Source organism: Necator americanus, chromosome IV, assembly GCF_031761385.1.
Source record: "Necator americanus strain Aroian chromosome IV, whole genome shotgun sequence".
In the NCBI taxonomy this organism is placed as follows: domain Eukaryota; kingdom Metazoa; phylum Nematoda; class Chromadorea; order Rhabditida; family Ancylostomatidae; genus Necator; species Necator americanus.
The window spans coordinates 1,614,912-1,634,496 of record NC_087374.1 but is presented as its reverse complement, the minus strand read 5'-3'; the positions used below and the strand labels follow the sequence as shown (position 1 = coordinate 1,634,496).

The 19,585-nt window shown below is 40.0% G+C and overlaps 3 protein-coding genes across 5 annotated transcripts; 2 read left to right on the top strand and 1 right to left on the bottom strand.

Moving 5' to 3' along the window:
- Positions 1-423: 423 nt before the first annotated feature.
- RB195_000142 (uncharacterized protein) lies at positions 424-4,059 on the bottom strand (the record flags this gene model as incomplete). Of its 2 annotated transcripts, XM_064196316.1 has the most annotated exons (13): positions 424-519; positions 586-690; positions 776-874; positions 1,231-1,305; positions 1,376-1,468; positions 2,190-2,342; positions 2,490-2,625; positions 2,714-2,839; positions 2,911-2,993; positions 3,278-3,363; positions 3,429-3,574; positions 3,628-3,756; positions 3,956-4,059. In XM_064196316.1, 13 exons carry the CDS (start codon positions 4,057-4,059, stop codon positions 424-426), a joined length of 1,431 nt encoding a protein of 476 aa, XP_064052196.1. The 2 variants fall into 2 exon arrangements, with proteins under 2 accessions (XP_064052196.1, XP_064052197.1); XM_064196315.1 differs by lacking the exon at positions 3,628-3,756.
- Positions 4,060-5,194: 1,135 nt separating this feature from the next.
- RB195_000141 (uncharacterized protein) lies at positions 5,195-7,925 on the top strand (the record flags this gene model as incomplete). The annotated part of the gene is made up of 7 exons (XM_064196314.1): positions 5,195-5,227; positions 5,297-5,529; positions 5,789-6,098; positions 6,168-6,281; positions 6,336-6,425; positions 6,965-7,138; positions 7,866-7,925. 7 exons carry the CDS (start codon positions 5,195-5,197, stop codon positions 7,923-7,925), a joined length of 1,014 nt encoding a protein of 337 aa, XP_064052195.1.
- A 5,396-nt stretch (positions 7,926-13,321) lies between these two features.
- On the top strand, positions 13,322-19,449 carry RB195_000140 (uncharacterized protein; the record flags this gene model as incomplete). 2 transcript variants are annotated; one of them, XM_064196313.1, is made up of 4 exons in its annotated part: positions 14,878-14,956; positions 16,520-16,574; positions 18,422-18,563; positions 18,628-19,449. In XM_064196313.1, the coding sequence occupies 4 exons, from the start codon at positions 14,878-14,880 to the stop codon at positions 19,447-19,449; spliced, it is 1,098 nt and encodes a 365-aa protein (XP_064052194.1). The 2 variants fall into 2 exon arrangements, with proteins under 2 accessions (XP_013302628.2, XP_064052194.1); XM_013447174.2 differs by lacking the exons at positions 14,878-14,956; positions 16,520-16,574 and adding an exon at positions 13,322-13,401.
- Between the last annotated feature and the right edge of the window lie 136 nt (positions 19,450-19,585).

Here is a 19,585-nt window from a genome sequence, read left to right as displayed (position 1 = left end):
TCAAAGGTCCCCTCGTTGATTTTGTCCGCCCGCTCACTCGTGGGCGCGGCGCGTGTACAGGGGTGACGCGTTCTAACGTACCTCGTAGGGATAAACGCTCGGTAATGCCTTTTCCCACGCCATTTTTCAGGACGACTAGGTGGAATTGGTCGTGGTAAGTTTCATACTCGTAATCTACGCGCCGAATCCTATAGTGTCCACGAGAGATTTTCTGAATTTTCTCTAAAAATTTCTGGTAAATTTTCTGTCATGCTGATTTTAATTATGCTTCAAATTAAACATTAACTGGATAGATTTATTACAACGACAAAATAACTAATTCGGACAACGAATGATTTGAGCAACATGAGAAGAGGTAGATCCAGAAAGCTGCCAGCTCTTGTTTTTAATAAAAATATTTACATATAGCCGGGGAACAATAAATCAAAAAATAAACTTCATTAAGAGAATTGCTATCAGTACTGCTACAATGTAACCGTAATACTCATGGCTTTGTGAGTAAGGAGCGGAATTTGTTCCCTAAAAAATCCTTGCAGATAAAAATCCGGTGATCAATAGAATTTACCTGCGCCCGTAATCACCCACCTTGAAAACTCGCTCATCAACGGACATTATTGCTTGACGTGCCTCAGGCCATGTGTGAGGCCCATTCAAACGATATACATAAGGAACGTAAGGACCAAAATAGACCTAAATTTTAAGGATGTTTGTCAAAATGATAATATGACACCAGCATTAGTGTATTTTTCTAATCCTTAACGTTTATTACACCTACCTGCAAGGCTAACGAAGGATCGGAAAGAAATAAATTTTTGAGATCCGGTTTACAGCCAACCAGATCCGCCAACTCGTCCATGTAAGTGATATAGTCGACCTAGAAAAAAGGTCATAAATGGAAACCAACTTTTATTTCTTCTTTTTTATTTTTTCCATATTTCCTAGGATTTAAAACATAACTTCATAGCATCGAATGTAATCCAGAAATCGGCGACGAATGTGTTCAACCGAATGAGCGCAATGAGCTTTCAGTTAGGACAAGGAAATAGAAAGCTGAAATGTGTCAGGCGTGGAAAGAGCGAGCGTTGCGGCAGACGTGTCGCGCTCATCCAGCTGAACACAGTCGTCGTCGAGTATATGTTCGTTATTCATTGGCAACTTTTCAATAAATATGAAAAATAATAAATAAATAATATATAAATATGTAAGATTGCTGTAGGGAATTGAACTCACCTGGATAGTGTGTCTAGGACTATGAACGTATCGAGCTGCCATGGCATCTCTTTTTTCTTGTATTGATTTTTTCATCTAAGTATTCAAGATCAATTCAATGCTACACGCTACAGCTCACGTCATAATGGATGTCAATCGTGTTTACCTCCTCAATTCCAGGGATTCTATGTTGACCAAAAAGGTTCTCGTAAAAAACCCGAGCTTGCATTTCCGATATAGGCATGATAGAACCAACCGGCTGGAAAAAAATTAACAAAATGTACCTTTTTTCAAAACTGTACTTGGGTAGCAATTTTTTGGGGAGGTGAAGGGCAGAGGCTGCTAACCCTGCCCAATCTATTCCCGATACTTCCATGGAGACAGATTAGACAGATTATATGAACTCAACAAGACATCTACGATCTCCTCTACCTGCCCTCCTCCCTTGCTGCCTGTAACGTCGTCTGAATGATTCTTCCACTGCACCCACCACCTGTTTTTGTCAGCTGTTGACCTCTAATACACCCATTAGATTACGATACAGATACATGGACTATATCCCAGATAATTTAGATTAAGGCATTGCCTAAGGCTCTAAAGCGACCACCTCGGTTACGTTCTTCATCTGTAGCACGCATATCTGCTCCATCGGTTCAGATGAAGAACTGCTATCCCCTTTGCGCTCCATTCTGCTTCCGATGGATCTCCGGTTGACGCGCTTGCGGAGGGACCCTCGCTTAACTTCGCAGTAAGACTGACCCAGCCGTTGGTCACTCAATGCTGCACCGTAAACCTAAGCGCTTCTTCCAGGATCTATTTATTTATTTTCATTTGATTTTTTATTTTCATTCGTGAATGTCGGTTTTGTAGAAGAAAACAGATCGTTCCCGTTACTCAGCCCTGACAATTAAATGAAGTTTCTTTTTCTTGGAAGTCGTTTTTTGTGGATTTTACAAGTGCTTGTAAAGAGGTTAACATACCTGAATAAGTCCTATCACAGCCATTGTGTTATGATCAGCAGTTTCCGTTGGGTACATATACTCGAAAAGATCGACGACATTCTCATGTACCGCAATTAATTTATCACTCTCAACGATAGGGAAATGAAATTTGAAGCCGGTCGCCAAAATCACCTAAAAGAAAAGCAATCGAGAATGGCATGTGGGCGTGGCCGCTGAGAGTGCGCCATTGGTCGACTGCATCACTGCTTATTTGAGCGGGGAGAGAGTACTCTGGGAACTTTTGCTCATTGCCGTATACGCCTAGGGGTGGACATTCACCTCATCAACATGTTCCACAAAAGATCCATCTTCGAAAATTACACCATTCTCAGTGAATTTTTGAATGTTTGGGCGCACGCGGACAGTACCGCAAGCAATTCGATTTGGGAGTTCGTCATTAACGGTTGGATGTGCTCTAAAAATGTAATAATGACTATTCAGCCGTTTTGAATCAGCAAAACTCCAAATTTCAATATTTCGCCTTAAAAAAACCATCGAGATACCCCAAAATTCGATGTTTCGGCTTCAACCCATAGCGATCGTGATCGAATCGTTGGTTCATTTTCTTTTCAACTACCGTATTCAACAACCAGTCAGGAATCAAAGCACGCATGTTGTCAAGATATTTCCTGCAAAAATTCCAAGTTATTTTATAGAAATTAGAATAGGATTCGTTTACGCTACGTTCAATTAACCTTACCTGTTTAAAGCCAAGTCGAATGGTTGTCCATAGTCGAATATTCGATTACATACCCATGTTCCGCGGCGAGTAACCAGATATACCTGTGAAGTACGAATGTTTTACTTTTTGTAGAAGAAGAAACGTTCGATTCAAATGTATTAGAAATTTGATCAATCGGATCAATTGTAAGTCGTAAGAGTTCCGAAAAAATTGGGAAAAAAGGCGTTAAAAAGGCGGTCTTCTCAAAAAAAAACCTTTTCTTAGTTTTGGGACTAGAAAATCAAGGAATGGAACGTCCTCCGTACATGCCACGCCTCAGAGAACGTTTTTTTCTTGTGTTTTTGTCTTTTTTTTTAAAGTGATTTTACGACTGGATTAGAGCTACCTGCTTCCCAATTCTGCTCAATTCAACAGCGAGATCACCTCCTGAATTCCCCACACCGACCACAACTACCACTTTGTCTTCATATCCTGAAAAATCAGGAGTACTCTTCAGGAAGCACAAGCCAAACGCATCAATGCAGATGTGAACCTACCCTTATGATCTCTGTAGCTATGCGAATGAATAATACGTCCTTTGAAGTTATCCTGGCCTGGCCATGGAGCAGGTATTCGCGGTAGAGCATGATGTCCACAGCACAACAACACGCAATCGAATATTTCGGTTGTTTTATTAGCGGACCTGAATCCTTAGAGTTCACTGGGATGTTAACGTCAGAGGAAATGAGTGCCGACCCGTCTTCGTGTGACACTTTCCACTGTCCTGTTTTCTTGTAATCGTTAGTTCGTTCAATATTCGAAACCTTATGGTTGAACTTGATATATTTTCTGAGATTGTGGTGATCCGCATAGGAGTTGAGGTATCTGGAAGAACGCGAATGTTCTCATGTTTAAAGACGACCGAGATCCGACAATTTATTCCATTTCTCAGGAAAACAATTGTTGGGTAAAAATCTGAGCTTAATGCTAACACAAATTCTATAGATCAGTAGAGAAGAAAAAAAAAACGAATCGGTAGATGTTTTAAGGATTCAGTGATAGTTGAACATTTAAATCCACGAACCTGTACATCTCTGAATTGTGCATGAAATTCGCCATCCCGGGCTCAGGTGGAAAATCTGAGTAAGCGGTCATTTCCTTTGACGTGTTGATTACGGTGGATTTCATTACACATGAATCTGAAAAAGTAGGGAACACGTTGGATAAAGGTCCTCTTCACAAAAAATCCACTAAAAACCCCATCGTATGGCCGAGAAGGCGCTGTTTCTTTGCAATAAACTGTCTTTACGAAAAAAATAGGACGATAGTAGTCCTAATTTTGCCAAAAAAAGAAGATAGACACATCACCTTCACTTCAATAGCGACCATGGGAAAATCTGTGCAGTAGCTGCAAGTGGCATGGAAAAGCGACTGTTGATAATGTCTCTGTTTTTGTTTTGCTACAATTTTTTGAGTAATCTTTTTAGGACTAAAACTACTTTTTTCTACTTTTTATATTTTTTCATTTTTTACATCTACATTATATATTTATATATTTTTACATTTCTTACATTTCATTTTTTTATTTTTCACATTTTCGGGATGGAGGATCTCTACACCCTTAAAAACACCATTCTCCATAAATTTTTGATTACTATAGACAGGTTTCCTCTGCTAAGCTCATCGCGAAGGAATCGCTTTACGGTTGGAGGTTGGAACTCAATAAAATGTGCTAAAAATGTGCTGCATATCAGTCTAAGAGCAGTGCTCGGAAACATTTCCGAAGTTGAGTCCTCTCTCCCACTGGATAAGACTCGATACGTTTATTTACAAGCACCACAGCGAAGAATGGAGACATTGACTACGAATCCAAGAAAAAGCTCTCAGGAGCATCCGGAACAGTTCACTCAGCTCTTTGCCAAACACCTTACATACTTTTTTTCTGCTTCTGCTTTTCGTTTTTTTTTGTTCTGGTGAAACTGTCATGGTCGGGTCAAAACGACATGGAGCACGGTGCAGCTGCGTAAGCGGCTGCGCTCGAAGCGGTGTGGTGGAGCGTAGCGGTTAGAATCGTGGTGGGACCCCTGTGAAGTGCTGCGATGAATGGTAGCAAGGGTCTCTCACTCGATTCTAACCGCTACGCTTCAACGCACCGCTGCTGCTACCTCAAAACAAAAGACCGCTTTTTCAGAGAGGAAGATGACAATGAAAGAATAAAACTACATTTTGAAAACAAATATCTATCTCTTATCGTCAATAACTGTATATAAAGAAGCATTAGAGTAGGTTGATCAGTTTTTAACTAAGTACCAGCTTCCTGAAGATGCCTGCACAAGAAGACTCATGGGCATTTCAGGTACTTGTTGTCCGTAATTGTTGGTAGAATTGTACTAGTAACTCGTAAGGTGGCATTTATTCGTTTCAGCCAATCGGAGCCCCATTCCCAGACAATCCAGTACGAGTACAAGGACAACAGAATATGTATGTAGCACTCTGGTACAAACACGGGAAACCGATCCATGGTAGAGCCTGGAACAATAATGGTGTCGTAGAGTGCTCATTCCCGTACAGTAAAGTGGAGCTGACCGGTGCGAAAGATCTTGGTGGACAGATTCAGATCCTTACCTATAAAGGCGACTTCAGTACGCTGGGATACTGGTGAATTAATGGTCCAGCATATAGTTGGGTCAAAATAACATGAGGCTGCGTATTTGGCAGCGCCCGAAGTGGCGCGGAGCGGTTGCGATCGTGTGAGGACCCATCTTTGCACTTCGCCATGCTCCCACCTCAATTCGAACAGCTGTCTCAACCGCACCGCTTCGAGCGCAGCCGCTTACGCAACCGCACCGCGCTTCATGTAGTTTTGACCCGGCTGTAGATTCCTGCATGGAAAAGAGTCATTTATTGTCAATTCCAGGTACGAATGGCTTCCAATTAAAACTCGTCTAGAAGGTCAAGCACATCGAGAACTCGTACGTTGCGGTCAATCAACACCAGTGATAATGACCTGCAAGGACGGCCAGCAACGACTCGGCTACCTTGACCTTAGCACCGAAATTGCCTTAGTGTCGGTAGGAGGGAAAACTGAAAGCATGGCAGGAGGACCAACAGGAGAGCTATTGGGGATTTTCCGAAATCTTCGACCACCGCCCACAGGAATCAAAATTTATGAAGATTTGTGGGGTGATATGAAGTATGGAGATCCATTCCCGAAAAATGTTGTGCCGGTAGGTGTTTATCGATTATTTTCTATTTTCTGCTTATTTTCTTAAATAAAAAAGACACATCTTTTATAGGCTGACAACCGTCCACTGAGAACGGAAACAGGTCCTATGAATCAATACGTTGCCCTTTGGTATAAACACGGTGAGCCAGTGTTCGGACGAGCTTTTCCGAGCCCTGCTGGGAAGGTAAGTGATCAAGATAAGTAGATCATGGTGTTTTTGAGAAATCGATTATTAAAGATTATGGCAAGCTTTGGTGCGACCAGTCAGGAAAATGCGGGTCCAGAGATTGGTTCATTGCAAATGCTTACCGTACCCGATGAAAGCTGTGTATGTGCACTAAACAAGTTATTTTTTCCCGACTTTTTCCGACTTAAAGGCAGCATACCACGAATCTGATCTGGTGAAGGAATCTCCACAAAAGCTGGGGATGCAGTTGAAGATTGCGGGATCAGGATTGTCACCTCACCTCTCCCTAATCGTCCTAAAAAATGGGAACCGCTTTATTTCCTACGAGGGACGTTAGAACGCTCAACTTTGCGTATGTTCTGGTCCACTCAGCAACCTATTCATTGGTTTTACTTGAATAGGCGGTCGAGGAGAACTCACTGGCTTCCGACCGCTGCGCAGCTGGATGCGGCGCGTGTGCAAGTGCGGCGCGTCGCATCTGAAATCGTCTTGAAAAACGGAGTCTTTCACGCCGTTTTTTTTTTACTACGATTAGGTAGAGATGAACGGAACCATCCGTGATCCCGCAATCTAAGGTCCCGTGTAGAGTTTGTCTATCTGAAATCCAGATTTGTGGGGTGATGCCTTTGAAGGATTATCCGTAGTTGCACTTTTATTTCCTACAACGTGAACACATTTAGATGGGGCTTGAGTACAAATGGATGACCATGGCGGAGGGAAAAGCCGGTTGGACTACAGTACACGTTGGAAATTCGGCACCAGTTATTCTGGTCGATGAGAAGGGAAATGAATATGTAGGAAACTACGATATTGGAAAAGATAAAGCGTCAATTGGTTGGGCGGGAAAAGAGAAGGTGAGTATAGCTAATGTAAACCTCAGTTTATGCCGCAAAACTCATAAAATCCAACACCATTGGGGTCTAATTAATGTCTTCTACACTGAACTTAACGAGGACGTCTTCCGTATACAATCAGCTGTTCTAAAGAGGCGCTGAAGAGGCACTGGCATCCTGAACACCTGGCGCTTGATGGCGCAGTTTCGCAGACCATTGCTTAGGTCTTGCCAGGGTTAATGTACATATCTAAAGGAGAATACCCGATGTTGAATCCTCTAAGCACGTAGGTGGAGATTAAACATCTAATTTCTGAGAAACGAGACAAGAGAAACGCGAAACTTTTAAAAAATCTAGAAACCATGCCTCATTCGTAACCTGAACATCAATGTGATCAATTTATCCGACGATACAACTTTTTACGTCTATAAATAGGGGACAAAAATAGGGAAAAAAATGGTGGGCAAATGCTTATCTAACAAAGTGATTTTTTGTACTCACACAATGAGGAGAATCACTTCATGCGCTGTTAAAAGTTACATTAATAGGCGAACTGATTATTTGGTGGGTGCCATTAATCCAACTTTTAATCCGTAGGTGATGTTTTTCTTAAAAAAAATTCTTAAAATTTTCGTTCCGAATCCTACCTAGTAGTGAATGAATTCCAACATAGAAAAATTTTCGCGAACGTTTTATTTAATTATATCTTGTGTATGGTTAAATAATTGAATGCAAGCGAACTTTTCAGGCATTCCTTGGTGGAAAAACTGCGACATTCAAAGTGCTACACAAACGAAAGATCACATGAACACCTTATAAAGACGCTTTGGAAAGGATTTTTGCTTATAAAGATTGATGGAGGGATGTTCGCTGTTCGCTTCTCTTCGTAGTGCAGAGAAAATTATTTTTTTTTTAGTTCAAGTGTAGTTTTAAGTCTTAACATTATAATCACTCCTTGTTTTAGAAGTAAAACCTACCCATTTACCTTTTTACAGGTATAAAAACCCTAAGGATCTTATTGTAAAACCCTAAGGGTCGTATCCTAAGACCCTGAAGATCTTATTCACTATGGAATTACATTTAAATCATCATATATGAACTGACATTCTGTCTCCTCCTCCCTGTACCGCCATAATCCGCCAACAAACGATGAAGCTTCGAAACAGATGACATCAAGATCGTAGAGGAGAGCGTGCCTGAATGGAGTATCCGGATTACAAGTTTGTCTTCCGGTTCTGTTTCCAAACAACTCGGTGGATCGCAAAAGTGTTTTAAGCATAGTTAAAACTAGCTAATTTCGCTCCTTTCTCAGTGAAAAAGATCTTTACAGCGGAGCATTCAGTTTGAAGAAGACCAAAAAATAAAAATAAATGCAATAAATAAAATAAAAATAAAATAAATACAATGGAGCAAAAAATTCGGAAGTGGAAAAGAAAGAGAAGAGAGGATAGAAATAGAAAAAAAGAATCGTTATTATTGTGCTTGGTAGTGTAAACAAAATATTGGAAACAATGCGATCTCAGCGTCATGGCGCAATATTTTTCGGAGCTATTCTTCTGAGATGGCGTTTCTGAGTGCAAGCACGGTTTGTGGACTGAGGTTAAAACGACTAGAACCCTGTGAAGAGCGACTGTGCTCATAAAAATGGAGCGGTGGAGCTATCAGTTATGATCAAGCTATGAGCTTTCCTAACTTCACTCGGACTGTAGGGATGAATTTAGGGGTAATCGCATAGACCCAGAACCCGAAATTGAACGAGTATCAGAGTTCAGAGTAAATCCATGAAACACAAAAAACAATGCAGATCACGATTTCCACTCCAGAATGTGTTTATATTAAAAAGGAATGAGAGAAACAGGTGAAACCACTTACCTTATAGACGGCAATCCGGATGCTCCTGCTCCAATTATTGCCACCTTCTTCCGTTGAACCATATCTCTAGAATTCATTCCATAAAATTCCATCATTCCATAAAACGAAGGTAAATAAACGAAGCAAACGGATAAAATACTTTTCTCAGTAAAACAGGAGAAAAAATGAGAGGAGAAGTTATCGTAAGAAGATGTGATCATCTGTGATCCTTTATCAAAGCACTTTACCCTTTGCTTATCAGTAATGCTCAGACTTTTCGGTAATGTTTTTCCAGGCATATTGGTCCGGATAATTTCATGGGAATTTTAAAGTGTTAGGAAAAAAAAACGGAGGAGTCTTAGCTTTGAACGTAAATTATTTAGAGGTGAGATCAAATCATCCAAAAAAACTAAAATGCATTGTTTCTGCATGTATGGATCACAACGCCAGTTTTCAGACAATTTTTTTTTTCAAAATAAACGCGGAATAGCCGTAAGCATATAGTTTTTTTTACTAGTTTAGTTCTCGAAGAATTATCTAATTACAGTGTTCTTCTAAAAAATTATGAGCCCGAACTTGTCCAAATGTTTTCTTTTTTTTTTGATTTTCAGAGAGGCGGCAACAACAGCGACAAATTTTTATCAGTAGCTTCATCAGCTTTATAGCGTTGTCGTCGAAAAGTACCATCTAACTGAAAAAATGAACCTGAAGAACCCGCAAAAACTTGAAAAAGAAAAAAATGTCTGAACAAGGAAGAAAAAAGGACAAAATGGGAAATACTGAGTGGGACAGTGGCAAGAAGATATTCAAATTTTGCTTCAAAACAGTATATAGGAATACTTCCGAGGAAAAAAAACATTGTGAAGTAATTCCAACTCGTAGTGTAAGTTAGACAGCTGATTCCTTCATACCAATGAAAATTAGGAAATATCCAGAAACAAACAAGAATCCACTTTTATATCGATTGAAAAAATCCTACTCAAAGTTGTCGATAGTCAAATTTAAGCAACAGCCAAGATTGTTAACAAACTTTATTACGGCTAACGTTTCGGCTTTATTTTTCTACTAAAAGTATTCTTTTTTTAGAAAGAAGGGGAATAAAAAAAGATGTAATCAGGATAATATTATAATGGTAGGAAGAGAAACTACGCTAAACTCTCAAAGGCAGCTAATAAACATTGGGCTGGGCGCATAAAATGTTCAGCGAGTTCATCCATAGCAAGTCCATCCATAAAGTATGAAGAATATTCACTGAAAAAATATCCGAAAATGAGCAAACTGAGGACTTTTACGATGATTTACGACAGTTACGACGGTAAAAAATCCCTCTGGAAGGAAATGTTTCAGAAAAAAGAGTGAAAAAATGTAACCAGAGTAATATCGTAGTGACAGGAACAGTGTGCAGAGGGAAACTACACACTTGAGTGTGGTGGCTAGTAAACATTGGTCCGTAGATACTACATAAAAAATGTATGATAACACAACGCTTGTTGAGAAAATGAGATGCAGTGTTATTTGGAGGGAGCGCAGAAGTGTAAACAATGGCGGCTCATTGCGATGTGTGCAGCGCACAAACTACAAACTCCTTCCATGCTCGCTGCGTCAAGCTTGAAAATCTCCTTATAGTAATTGTCTTCAGGAAGAGTATTTAAGAAAATGAGAAGACTTTTGAAAGGATAATGTAAAATTTTACTATCTAATTACTTATTATTATTATTATTATTATTATTATTATTATGACTTATTATGACTTATTATTTTTTTTACTATTCTATAGTAAATGTCTTTAAGGAGAGTATTAAAAAAATAAGAAAAACGTTGAAAGGATAATGTGAAATTTTACTATAAAATTTCGGCGCGTTGTGCATAGAATTCTAGTATTACTAGTAGCCTTAAAATTTTTTTTTTGATTTGTTAAGTGAAGACATTTACTGTACTGGAAAGGTGTACAGAAAAAATTGATTGTTACCGCTTAAACTCTGCCTCTAACCCTCTTATCTTGTTTGAATCGAAAAGCGTAGCACGGCCCAGGAAGAAAATAACAACCACCTGAGCAAATCAATAGAAATTTTACTACTACTATCATTTCTGAGCGCTTTGCAGTTGAACAAGTGAAAAAAAATAGTAAAAGAAAGTACGGGGAAATAGTGGCAGCTTTCAAAAAGTTCGTGTCTACAACAAAAACCGGAAAATATCCACAAGGGTACTCTTAGCATAGGAGTAGCCATGTAGATATTTCCTGTAATAGATTGCCTCTATTAGCCCCATGAATTTTCCCTTCGGCTTGAGGAACTCAAACCAAGGAAGAGGAAATGAGGTAGCAACTGATCATATTTTTTTAGGAGATCCTTGCCAATTATTTTGCCAGAAGCACTATAGAACCATGATATTCTGTCATGAAGTAAGTAAAATAAAGGAAATATAAGAAAAATATTCACATAATAAGTAATAAATGATAAATATAGTAATAAATAAATAAATAAATAATAAATATGGTAATTAGTAATAATCTCGTGTAAAGATTTATTTCCACCACTTCATCCTAGAATCTGAACATTATCGTGTTTCCATGTCAACGCGTGGACTAATCACTGGAATCGACTTATTTCCAGTCTTTTCTGTGACCTTTGGCATGATCAGGATGTGATTCCAACAGGAATTGAACTTTTCTTAAGCTTTTTCTAGGTATACATGAGGAAAATATTTATGTAAACAGTTAGTAAAAAGTGCTCAACAAATAAATAACACTCTATTTCGGAATTTCGCTCAAACTTCTTTGAAATACAGAAGGTTTATCTTTTTGATCTGTTTCTAACACACACTCAGATATTGATTTCACTTTTGGCGCCTTAACTCGCTATATATAGCTGACCACTAAATTTTTTTCCCCATTTTTTCACTCGTTCTCACTAAAGAGCTTTGGGAGTGTTTTTTTATTACTATTCCTCTACTTATTTAAGGTATTTAGAATCCTTCCACTTCGTTTAAGGATCGGAGCAAAACGGAAATGTATTAAATTCTTTTCAAATTTCAATTCAAATCTATTTCTGTATATTATAAGGTCTTCCACTGGTCTGTGATCTTTCCTTTTTCTTTTCTTCTCCCTCTTTTATTCTTTCCCTTGGAAGAATGAAAGGTCATGTGAACTCTTGGAATTAGAATAGGAATAAAAATAATATAAAAATCTTCGAGCAATCGCCCGTCAACCCTCAGAAGGCGAACCGATTTAAGAACACAATGCTGTTTTAGATTTTATTTTCCTGTGACTCGTCCATCTGAAGGGAAATTCCGAATCCGGAAAATTCTTCACCTGCGGCGATGTGTGGACTTGAAGCCAAAGGCGAAGCTAAAGAGAGTAGAGACTCCGAGTAAGAAATTTTCATGATCATTTTCATTTCGTTGGAAAAGAAAACCATTTTTCTTTTAAACTAGAAGTTTGGTACATTTTACTCAAGGATGTATTTCTTCAGATTGGTCCTTCTTTCGCTGCCTTCACGTCGTTGTCCCGCCGATAGTATCCAAGATTCTCCTGAAAGGCTTCTCAACAATTGGTAATCACCATTTAACCCTCTGTGGTATGGATTCTGACCAAACCAGAAAGCCCTTCTTCCTTCGAATAATTTTGAGCAGGTTTTTGAATTATGGTCGTGCTAATCTTCAATGTAGGAAGTTTTCGAGGATTTATGCGATGATATGTCGATCTCGGCGTGAATCTAAATGAATTTAATGGAATTTAATAACTCTAGTTAAATTAACTTAAACTTAACTTGAATTAACTTTAATAACTCTTTAACTTTAAAAAAAAAGAAAAAAGCTCAGATTCTGTGGACATTGTGGAATTGTACTACTGACAGTGATTTTTCTACACAAAAAGGGAATTTCCATGAAAGAGGCGCGTAGTAGGCAACAGCTTGACGAGATTGATTTTTTTTATCGTTGTGATCGCCGTTCCTTCCCTGATTCTCTAATCCAGATCTGCCGATTCCATGTTTTTTCTCAGCTGTTCTTTTTCAACGTCAAATAAATTTCCTTCTTTTTTCTTTTTTTTTTCTTTCACGCAAAACTGTCAGATAACGATTCTGTTCAGGAATTTCCGTCGCGGATCACTTCCTACAACTTCAATAACATGCGTCCGGTTCAGCTTAATCTGAAGGTCGAAGTTGTTCGAGCTAGCTAGCAGCAGCTGATGATTTTTGGATATCCTTGGCCCAAAGGCGTCTGGAGAAGGAGACTACGTCCTGGATCGCTTGACTGAAAGAATAATTCATAGTCGATAGCATGGCATTAGCGGCCAGGTGCAGAGGTAAAGGATTTGTAATCCGTTTTTTGTGGCAATACTTGAATTTTCCAAGAATGTGCATCCATAAGACCGTTCTAACACCTACTACGTATCGTATCATTACAAATAAAGATCTGAATAAATACTCAACGAAGTACGTTGTACAGATGCACAACAACAGAACTTAGCATAGAGATCACAGACTTTTTCATCGAACTCTGAGTTGTTCGCCATTTCAATCCATACTAAGGCGATCATACCAGAAATCTGTCGTGGTGAGAGAATCCGCGGGAAAAGCTAGAGATGGAGTTCTAGACTGATCCGGGGTGGGGTACGTCGAATACGCCGTTTTTTTTCCACGATGATTTCACTTGCAACGTTCTGCACGCGCCGCATCCACGTGCGAGCGGCCGAAAATCAATGAGGTCTTCTCATCAGCCTATTCAAGCAAAACCAGTAAACAGTCTGTTGAGAGGACATAAACGTGCACGTAGAAAAGCGTTCTAGTGTGCCTCGTAGGAGCAAAAGCGGTTCCCACGCCGCTTTTTTTCGACGATTAGAGATAGATGAGTGAAACCACCTCGGATCCGGCAATCTATAACCCCATTTCCAGCCTATCCCAGGGATTCCCCCACCATGTCATATTCATGGTTTGCTGTCTTTAAAATTGTTTTTTTTTAGCACAGTCACCTTCCGACAGACATACTGCAAACAAGTGTTTCGGAGTAGTTATGTCATAAAAGTGAGAAATATACTGCCACCCATCACATCACACGAGGTTTTTTTTTCAGGTTTGTCAATACTTTCAGTCATTCAATATCTTGAAACTGGTTTTCGTAGGGAATGGCGTGAACCTCTCAATTTCATCTCTTTTTCTTCTTTTTCTCGTCGAATCTACACAATTTTCCAAGTGTGTAGTTTTAGTGATTTTTTTTTGGTGATTTTTCTCAGTGATGTGCATTAAATGACGAGATTCTATGCGTTTCTTAACCATTCTCATCTAGAAATTTTCCGTGGTGTTAAAGTTGACGATGTCCTGGGTTTTTATCCAGTAAAACACTCTAGGCACGTTCTCAACTTTTGGAATACTTAGATAGGGGCAATAACAAAATGATGAAATCATGAACTCGTTTTATTCCAAACGAACATTTTTTTTTTTGTAGCGTCTAACATCATGCAACACTTCGACAATTTCCTTCAAGAAAAAAGTAACTAATTTGCTGATACCAGTAATGTGGTAATGTGCTCACTCACTACTTCGATTTCTTCAGCATTTATTGGAATTTGATATTGAGGTCATGGGATATCAGGATTGGCATCGGAAAATAATGTTTTTATCCGTGGCTTTCAATCTTCTGGTTGTTTCGCATTCTCGAATTGCACATGTACTGATCCACAATCCTTGCACTGACGCAAATACTTGATGTGCCACTTTATGTCATTCATTGAATCCCTTGAGGCGCAAAAGTAAAGCTGAAAAGTTTCAAATGTTTAATAAAAGATAAAGGATAAAATGTCCGGCGTTAATCAATCCGCTTGGGACCGCGCCACCACGTTCACTTCGATTCGGAATCGTTTGAGGTTTACGAACGTGTAACTGGCCTATAGAATGACTTGCGGGGGCTGGCCAATGTGTCAAATCCAGGTTTTCATCCTTCCTGACAAGTCTGATACAAATTTATCGAATCCCCGGAGGGATGAAAAGCTTGGTGAGCACTAGGGCTGTTTCGAACCGTTGACGGATCGTGAAATCGCAGCGGAACCTTTTGCCGAGTGTGCTGGACTGTTCGAAATATTCTTCCGGAATCCTTCGAGATGTAGTGTCTGAAAGGGCGAGAAGAGGTAATCGGAGTTCGCTAGAGGAACTCAGCACTTGATTTATGAGAGGTTCTGAAAAAATTTCTCTATCTGTTTGCATGTCAACAACATCTCGTGCTTGATAGTCCTGTCCCGTATATTTTGGAGGTTTGACTGGCATCTTTTAAAAAGCTAAAGGAACCTTTTCCTGAATTTACGTCCTTCGTTTCAACAATATTCCAATCAGTATTGTTACGAAGGTTAGCTTAAATTGAACTATTCTAAAAAACAATGTTTTCGGTGAGTTATTCCAGAATTCCTAAGAAAATGACGAATGTCTGAGGTGATTCACCGAAAACTTGATTATTTCCTCGAACAGTTTACTTTACAATCATTTTCGTGACGACATCAATGTGAATTTTGTTAGGAAATCATCCTTTACGCGTTGGCGGATACCGAAGTAGGCTCTTCGCCCAATTGGAAATACATAGCGGGCATGAATCTGTTGTGAATCCATGCTGATGTGAATGTGGATTCAATGAACAATGCTGGAAGCACTTAAGGAAATGACTTGTCTGTGATTTTTTCCCCTTAAAGTTGAGAATTTATTGAAACGAAAACAGTGTTGTTTTTTGGGATTTTTTCTTGAAACTGAAAAATTCAATATAACTCATGATTCAGGGATGGCTAGAATTAAAATTTCCTAGGAAAACTTTGGATACACGGACTTATTCGAACGGTTCGTTAGTTTCCTCAAGGTACAGGGATTGTATATAAATATTGTCTGCGTATCTGCGGTCTTAGCAAAGCAAATCGTCATGGAATTCTGGAAAAAACAATAGTGATAAATTAGTTTTGATTTGACATTTCGGGAAAGTATGTGATGTTTTGTGAAGCGGAAGGGCGTTTCCAGCACATTTTCGTTCTTTTTTTCCACCAAAAAATACTCACATTAACATCGTGACGATCGTGATGTCCTTGAGCGGAATTGTACTAAAACTGAATGTGTTTCACTGAAACATCACTTCTAATATTTAAAAATCAATGGACATTTTTTTAAAAGAAAACTTGTATTTTTATGCGACTAAAGCTAACCCTGGAATGTTGTCCAATTCAATTATGTTTCCATGAGTCTGGGACAATTTTTATTATTCATAAAATAAATTTATGTTTATATTTTGTACTATGAACGAGTATGTACCTTCCGCTCTGTGCATTGACGTTGGAAAGACGTTGATTGGGTTTCGTTGATGGCAGAGAAGACAGGTTTCGTACCGGTACATATGTGCAATCTTAGGTAGTCATCTTGTTTTTTCCACACCGATTCCATTAGTGCTGAACAGAAATCGTTTACAAAACATTTGAAGAAGATGAAATTCATTTTACAATATTTCAAAAAAAAACATCATTCTTAAAACACTCTTTGAGCAATGCAGTAATGCAAAAAAATAAGATTCTATAAAAGGAGGTTGTAGGGGGAGTTCGGTGTGTGTGTGCCGCTGTGATCGCATCCACCAACGTCGCTGTACGGTATGTGTATTAGGTATCACATCTACAACGTAATGTACCTGTTGCTTATCCAACTTACGGTTCTAGCGTATCCAGAAATTCAAAAATTAGCATAGGTTTTTTTTTCTTCAAAAATCAGCGCAAAAGAGTTAGAGAAGGTTAAAGGATAAAGTGTCCGGCGTTAATCAATCCGCTTGGGATGCGCCACCACGTTTATTTCAATTCAGAATTCTTTGAGGTTTACGAACGTGTAACTGGCCTATACAATGAATTGCTGGGGCTAGCCGATGTGTTAAGACCGGGTTTCCATCCTTCAGACGAGTCTGGTACCAACTTATCGACCCCGTAGGGACGAAACGTCTCCTTTGCACAGGGGTGGATTCGAACCTCCTATCGACCGTGTGGATTCGAACCTCCTATCGACCGTGTGGACACAGTGAAATCTCATACCCACTGAGCTACGCCCGCCCTGGTTCTGCATTGTTTTAATTATTCCAGAGTCCTTCAAGTTCTAATGTCTGTAAACGTGAAAGGAGGCTCCCAGAGATAATCGAAGCTCACTACAGGAACTGAGTAAGGGGCCAACGAGACGTTTCCGAGCATAACGTCATGTTTCGCATGCCGGATTTGTGCCAGCCGTCCTGGGCAGAACCTCTATGGTTCACATTCTGCACCCCAAAAATTCCATTATAGTCCTTTATTCTCCATTTTTATAGTGCTACGTATCATGCGGGTGTGTTTGCTTGAAATTTTTGTATTTATTGCATTTTTTGTATTTCAACGGTTCCACTGTATTTTTTGCATCATCGTGATGGCACGTGATTGATGCCATAGGATGAACAGTGGTCAGATGACCACAAACATATGTGTGCAGTGGAACTCAGGCAGTAAGGATTAGCCAATGTGATGGATCTGAAACGGATGAGAATTGTTTGAGGGCTGACTGTTTGAGTGACTTTGGGGGAGAAGTGTAATTCTGTACTCGCTTTCATCTTTTCCACGGAAACGAAAATGTTGTTCTCGCTGTCCGGAGCCCATCCCGGTTCTGCCCAATCAGTGGTGCCCTTATTTCTGATTTCTGGAAGTAAATGACTCCAGTGACGTCCTTATTTCTAAGTTTCTAAGTAAATAATCAAATCAATCGTCGTCCCAATGCTTACATAAGCATTAGTCCTAGAAGATTTATGACATGTAAGCTAAAGTTACTAGAAGAAAAAAGTAAAATAAAGAGAAATAAGGGCTCCACTGAGTGCCCCCTCCTTCTCAACTAAATGTTCCTCTAAGTCCCATGGTCAAGGTCCACCGACGCAGTTCGGGTTTTTCCTGGAGCCTCTTCCCTTGCTCCCAAGCAGCTCTAACGCTTGCCTTTTTGTGCTCAACGTTGTTCACTTTGTATATCACATTCCTATCAGTTTTACCATTGAAGTGGAGATTGCAAGACCAACATCCTGGAAATCTTTTCACTTCGATGAAATCTTATCTGAAGGTCAATAATAAATATGACGTTTCTTGAATCATAACTGAAATCCAAGACGAGAATGGAAGGAGACAATCGATTTGTCAAAAAATGCGAACGAACTCGCAAGTATTCTAGATTATTTGATTAAATTAGCAACTACCACATCATTTTTTTCCACCTCGGAGTCATTTTGCATGACTCGCAGTCGTCTGCGCAACGTGCGTCCAGAAATAATGAATCGTGAGATAAAAGTTGATGAGTTACAAAAATTAAGAACATAATGTAGTTTTCAGAGCACCACTCAAATTCCATGCCCGACTGCTGATTTATGATTTCATGTGGATATTGTTTAAAACTATTTCTTACACTTCTGGATTTGATTAGAATGAAGAAGAATGAATCGTTTCAGAATGAAAACAACAACAATTGTCACCGTCGTAGCCGGCATCACTGCTTTCACGACGGGATTATCCGTCATCGTTGTCACTTATCTCTTCAATGACATCAACAATTTCTATGATGAAGCGATTCAAGAATTTTTAGACTTCAAGGTAAATTTATTATGCAAAACAACTTGTTGTCTTCGTTCTTATACCTCTTTTCCTGATCTTTTAGGACCTGGCAAATTCTGTATGGCACGAAATGAATTTATCGTATGAAGACGTCAGAGAAAAACGAGCTCTCGTTTCCGGAATATCACGCTCACGTCGACAATGGCCAGCACATTGTGCATGTGGAGCAGCTCCTACAATGTGTCCTGCAGGACCACCAGGCCCACCGGGAACAGACGGTATACCTGGAGAACCTGGCCGAGCCGGTCTACCTGGGAAACGTGGCCAGGATGGAATATCAATAAGTGGCGGTGGAGGAGCTGGTGGATGCATTAAGTGTCCTCCTGGGCCTCCAGGACCGGCAGGACCCGACGGATCTATGGGACCACCTGGACCAAATGGTATGCCTGGACAAGCCGCAAGAGACGGCGGTCAGGGGCCACCAGGACCACCCGGTCCTGCAGGAGACGCTGGAACCCCAGGAAGGCCGGGAGACCAAGGTCCACCTGGCCGTCCGGGCGCTCCAGGACAGCGAAGCATTGGGGTACCAGGGCCTGCTGGCGTTCCTGGACCACCTGGACCACCTGGGCCTGCAGGAGAAAGGGGTGCTGATGGAGGTGCGGGAGAACCTGGGCCACCGGGACCCCCCGGGCGTCCAGGGAATCCTGGAAGAGCGGGACCAGATGGACCGCCTGGAAATCCTGGTGTGGCTGGTATGCCTGGAAGAGACGCTCAATACTGTCCATGTCCGCCACGTACTATTGTCTACAGAGCTCTCCACAAAGAGGTTTTCACGAAGAAAAGGAGAGTTAAGGATACGTTTCCTCTCTCCAAGCGGTTTCTTCCTCATCGCAAGGGAAAGAAGAATAAGCAAACTTCGCCATGATCGTCTCTTTTTAGAGAAATTTTTTTAAGAATTGTTTTACTGCAACAAATTCCTAGTTTTTGAGTCCTTGAAATTTTGTTAGGTCATCAGTACGCGTCAGACATTTTGATTTTCACAATTTTTCCAGATGGCATAT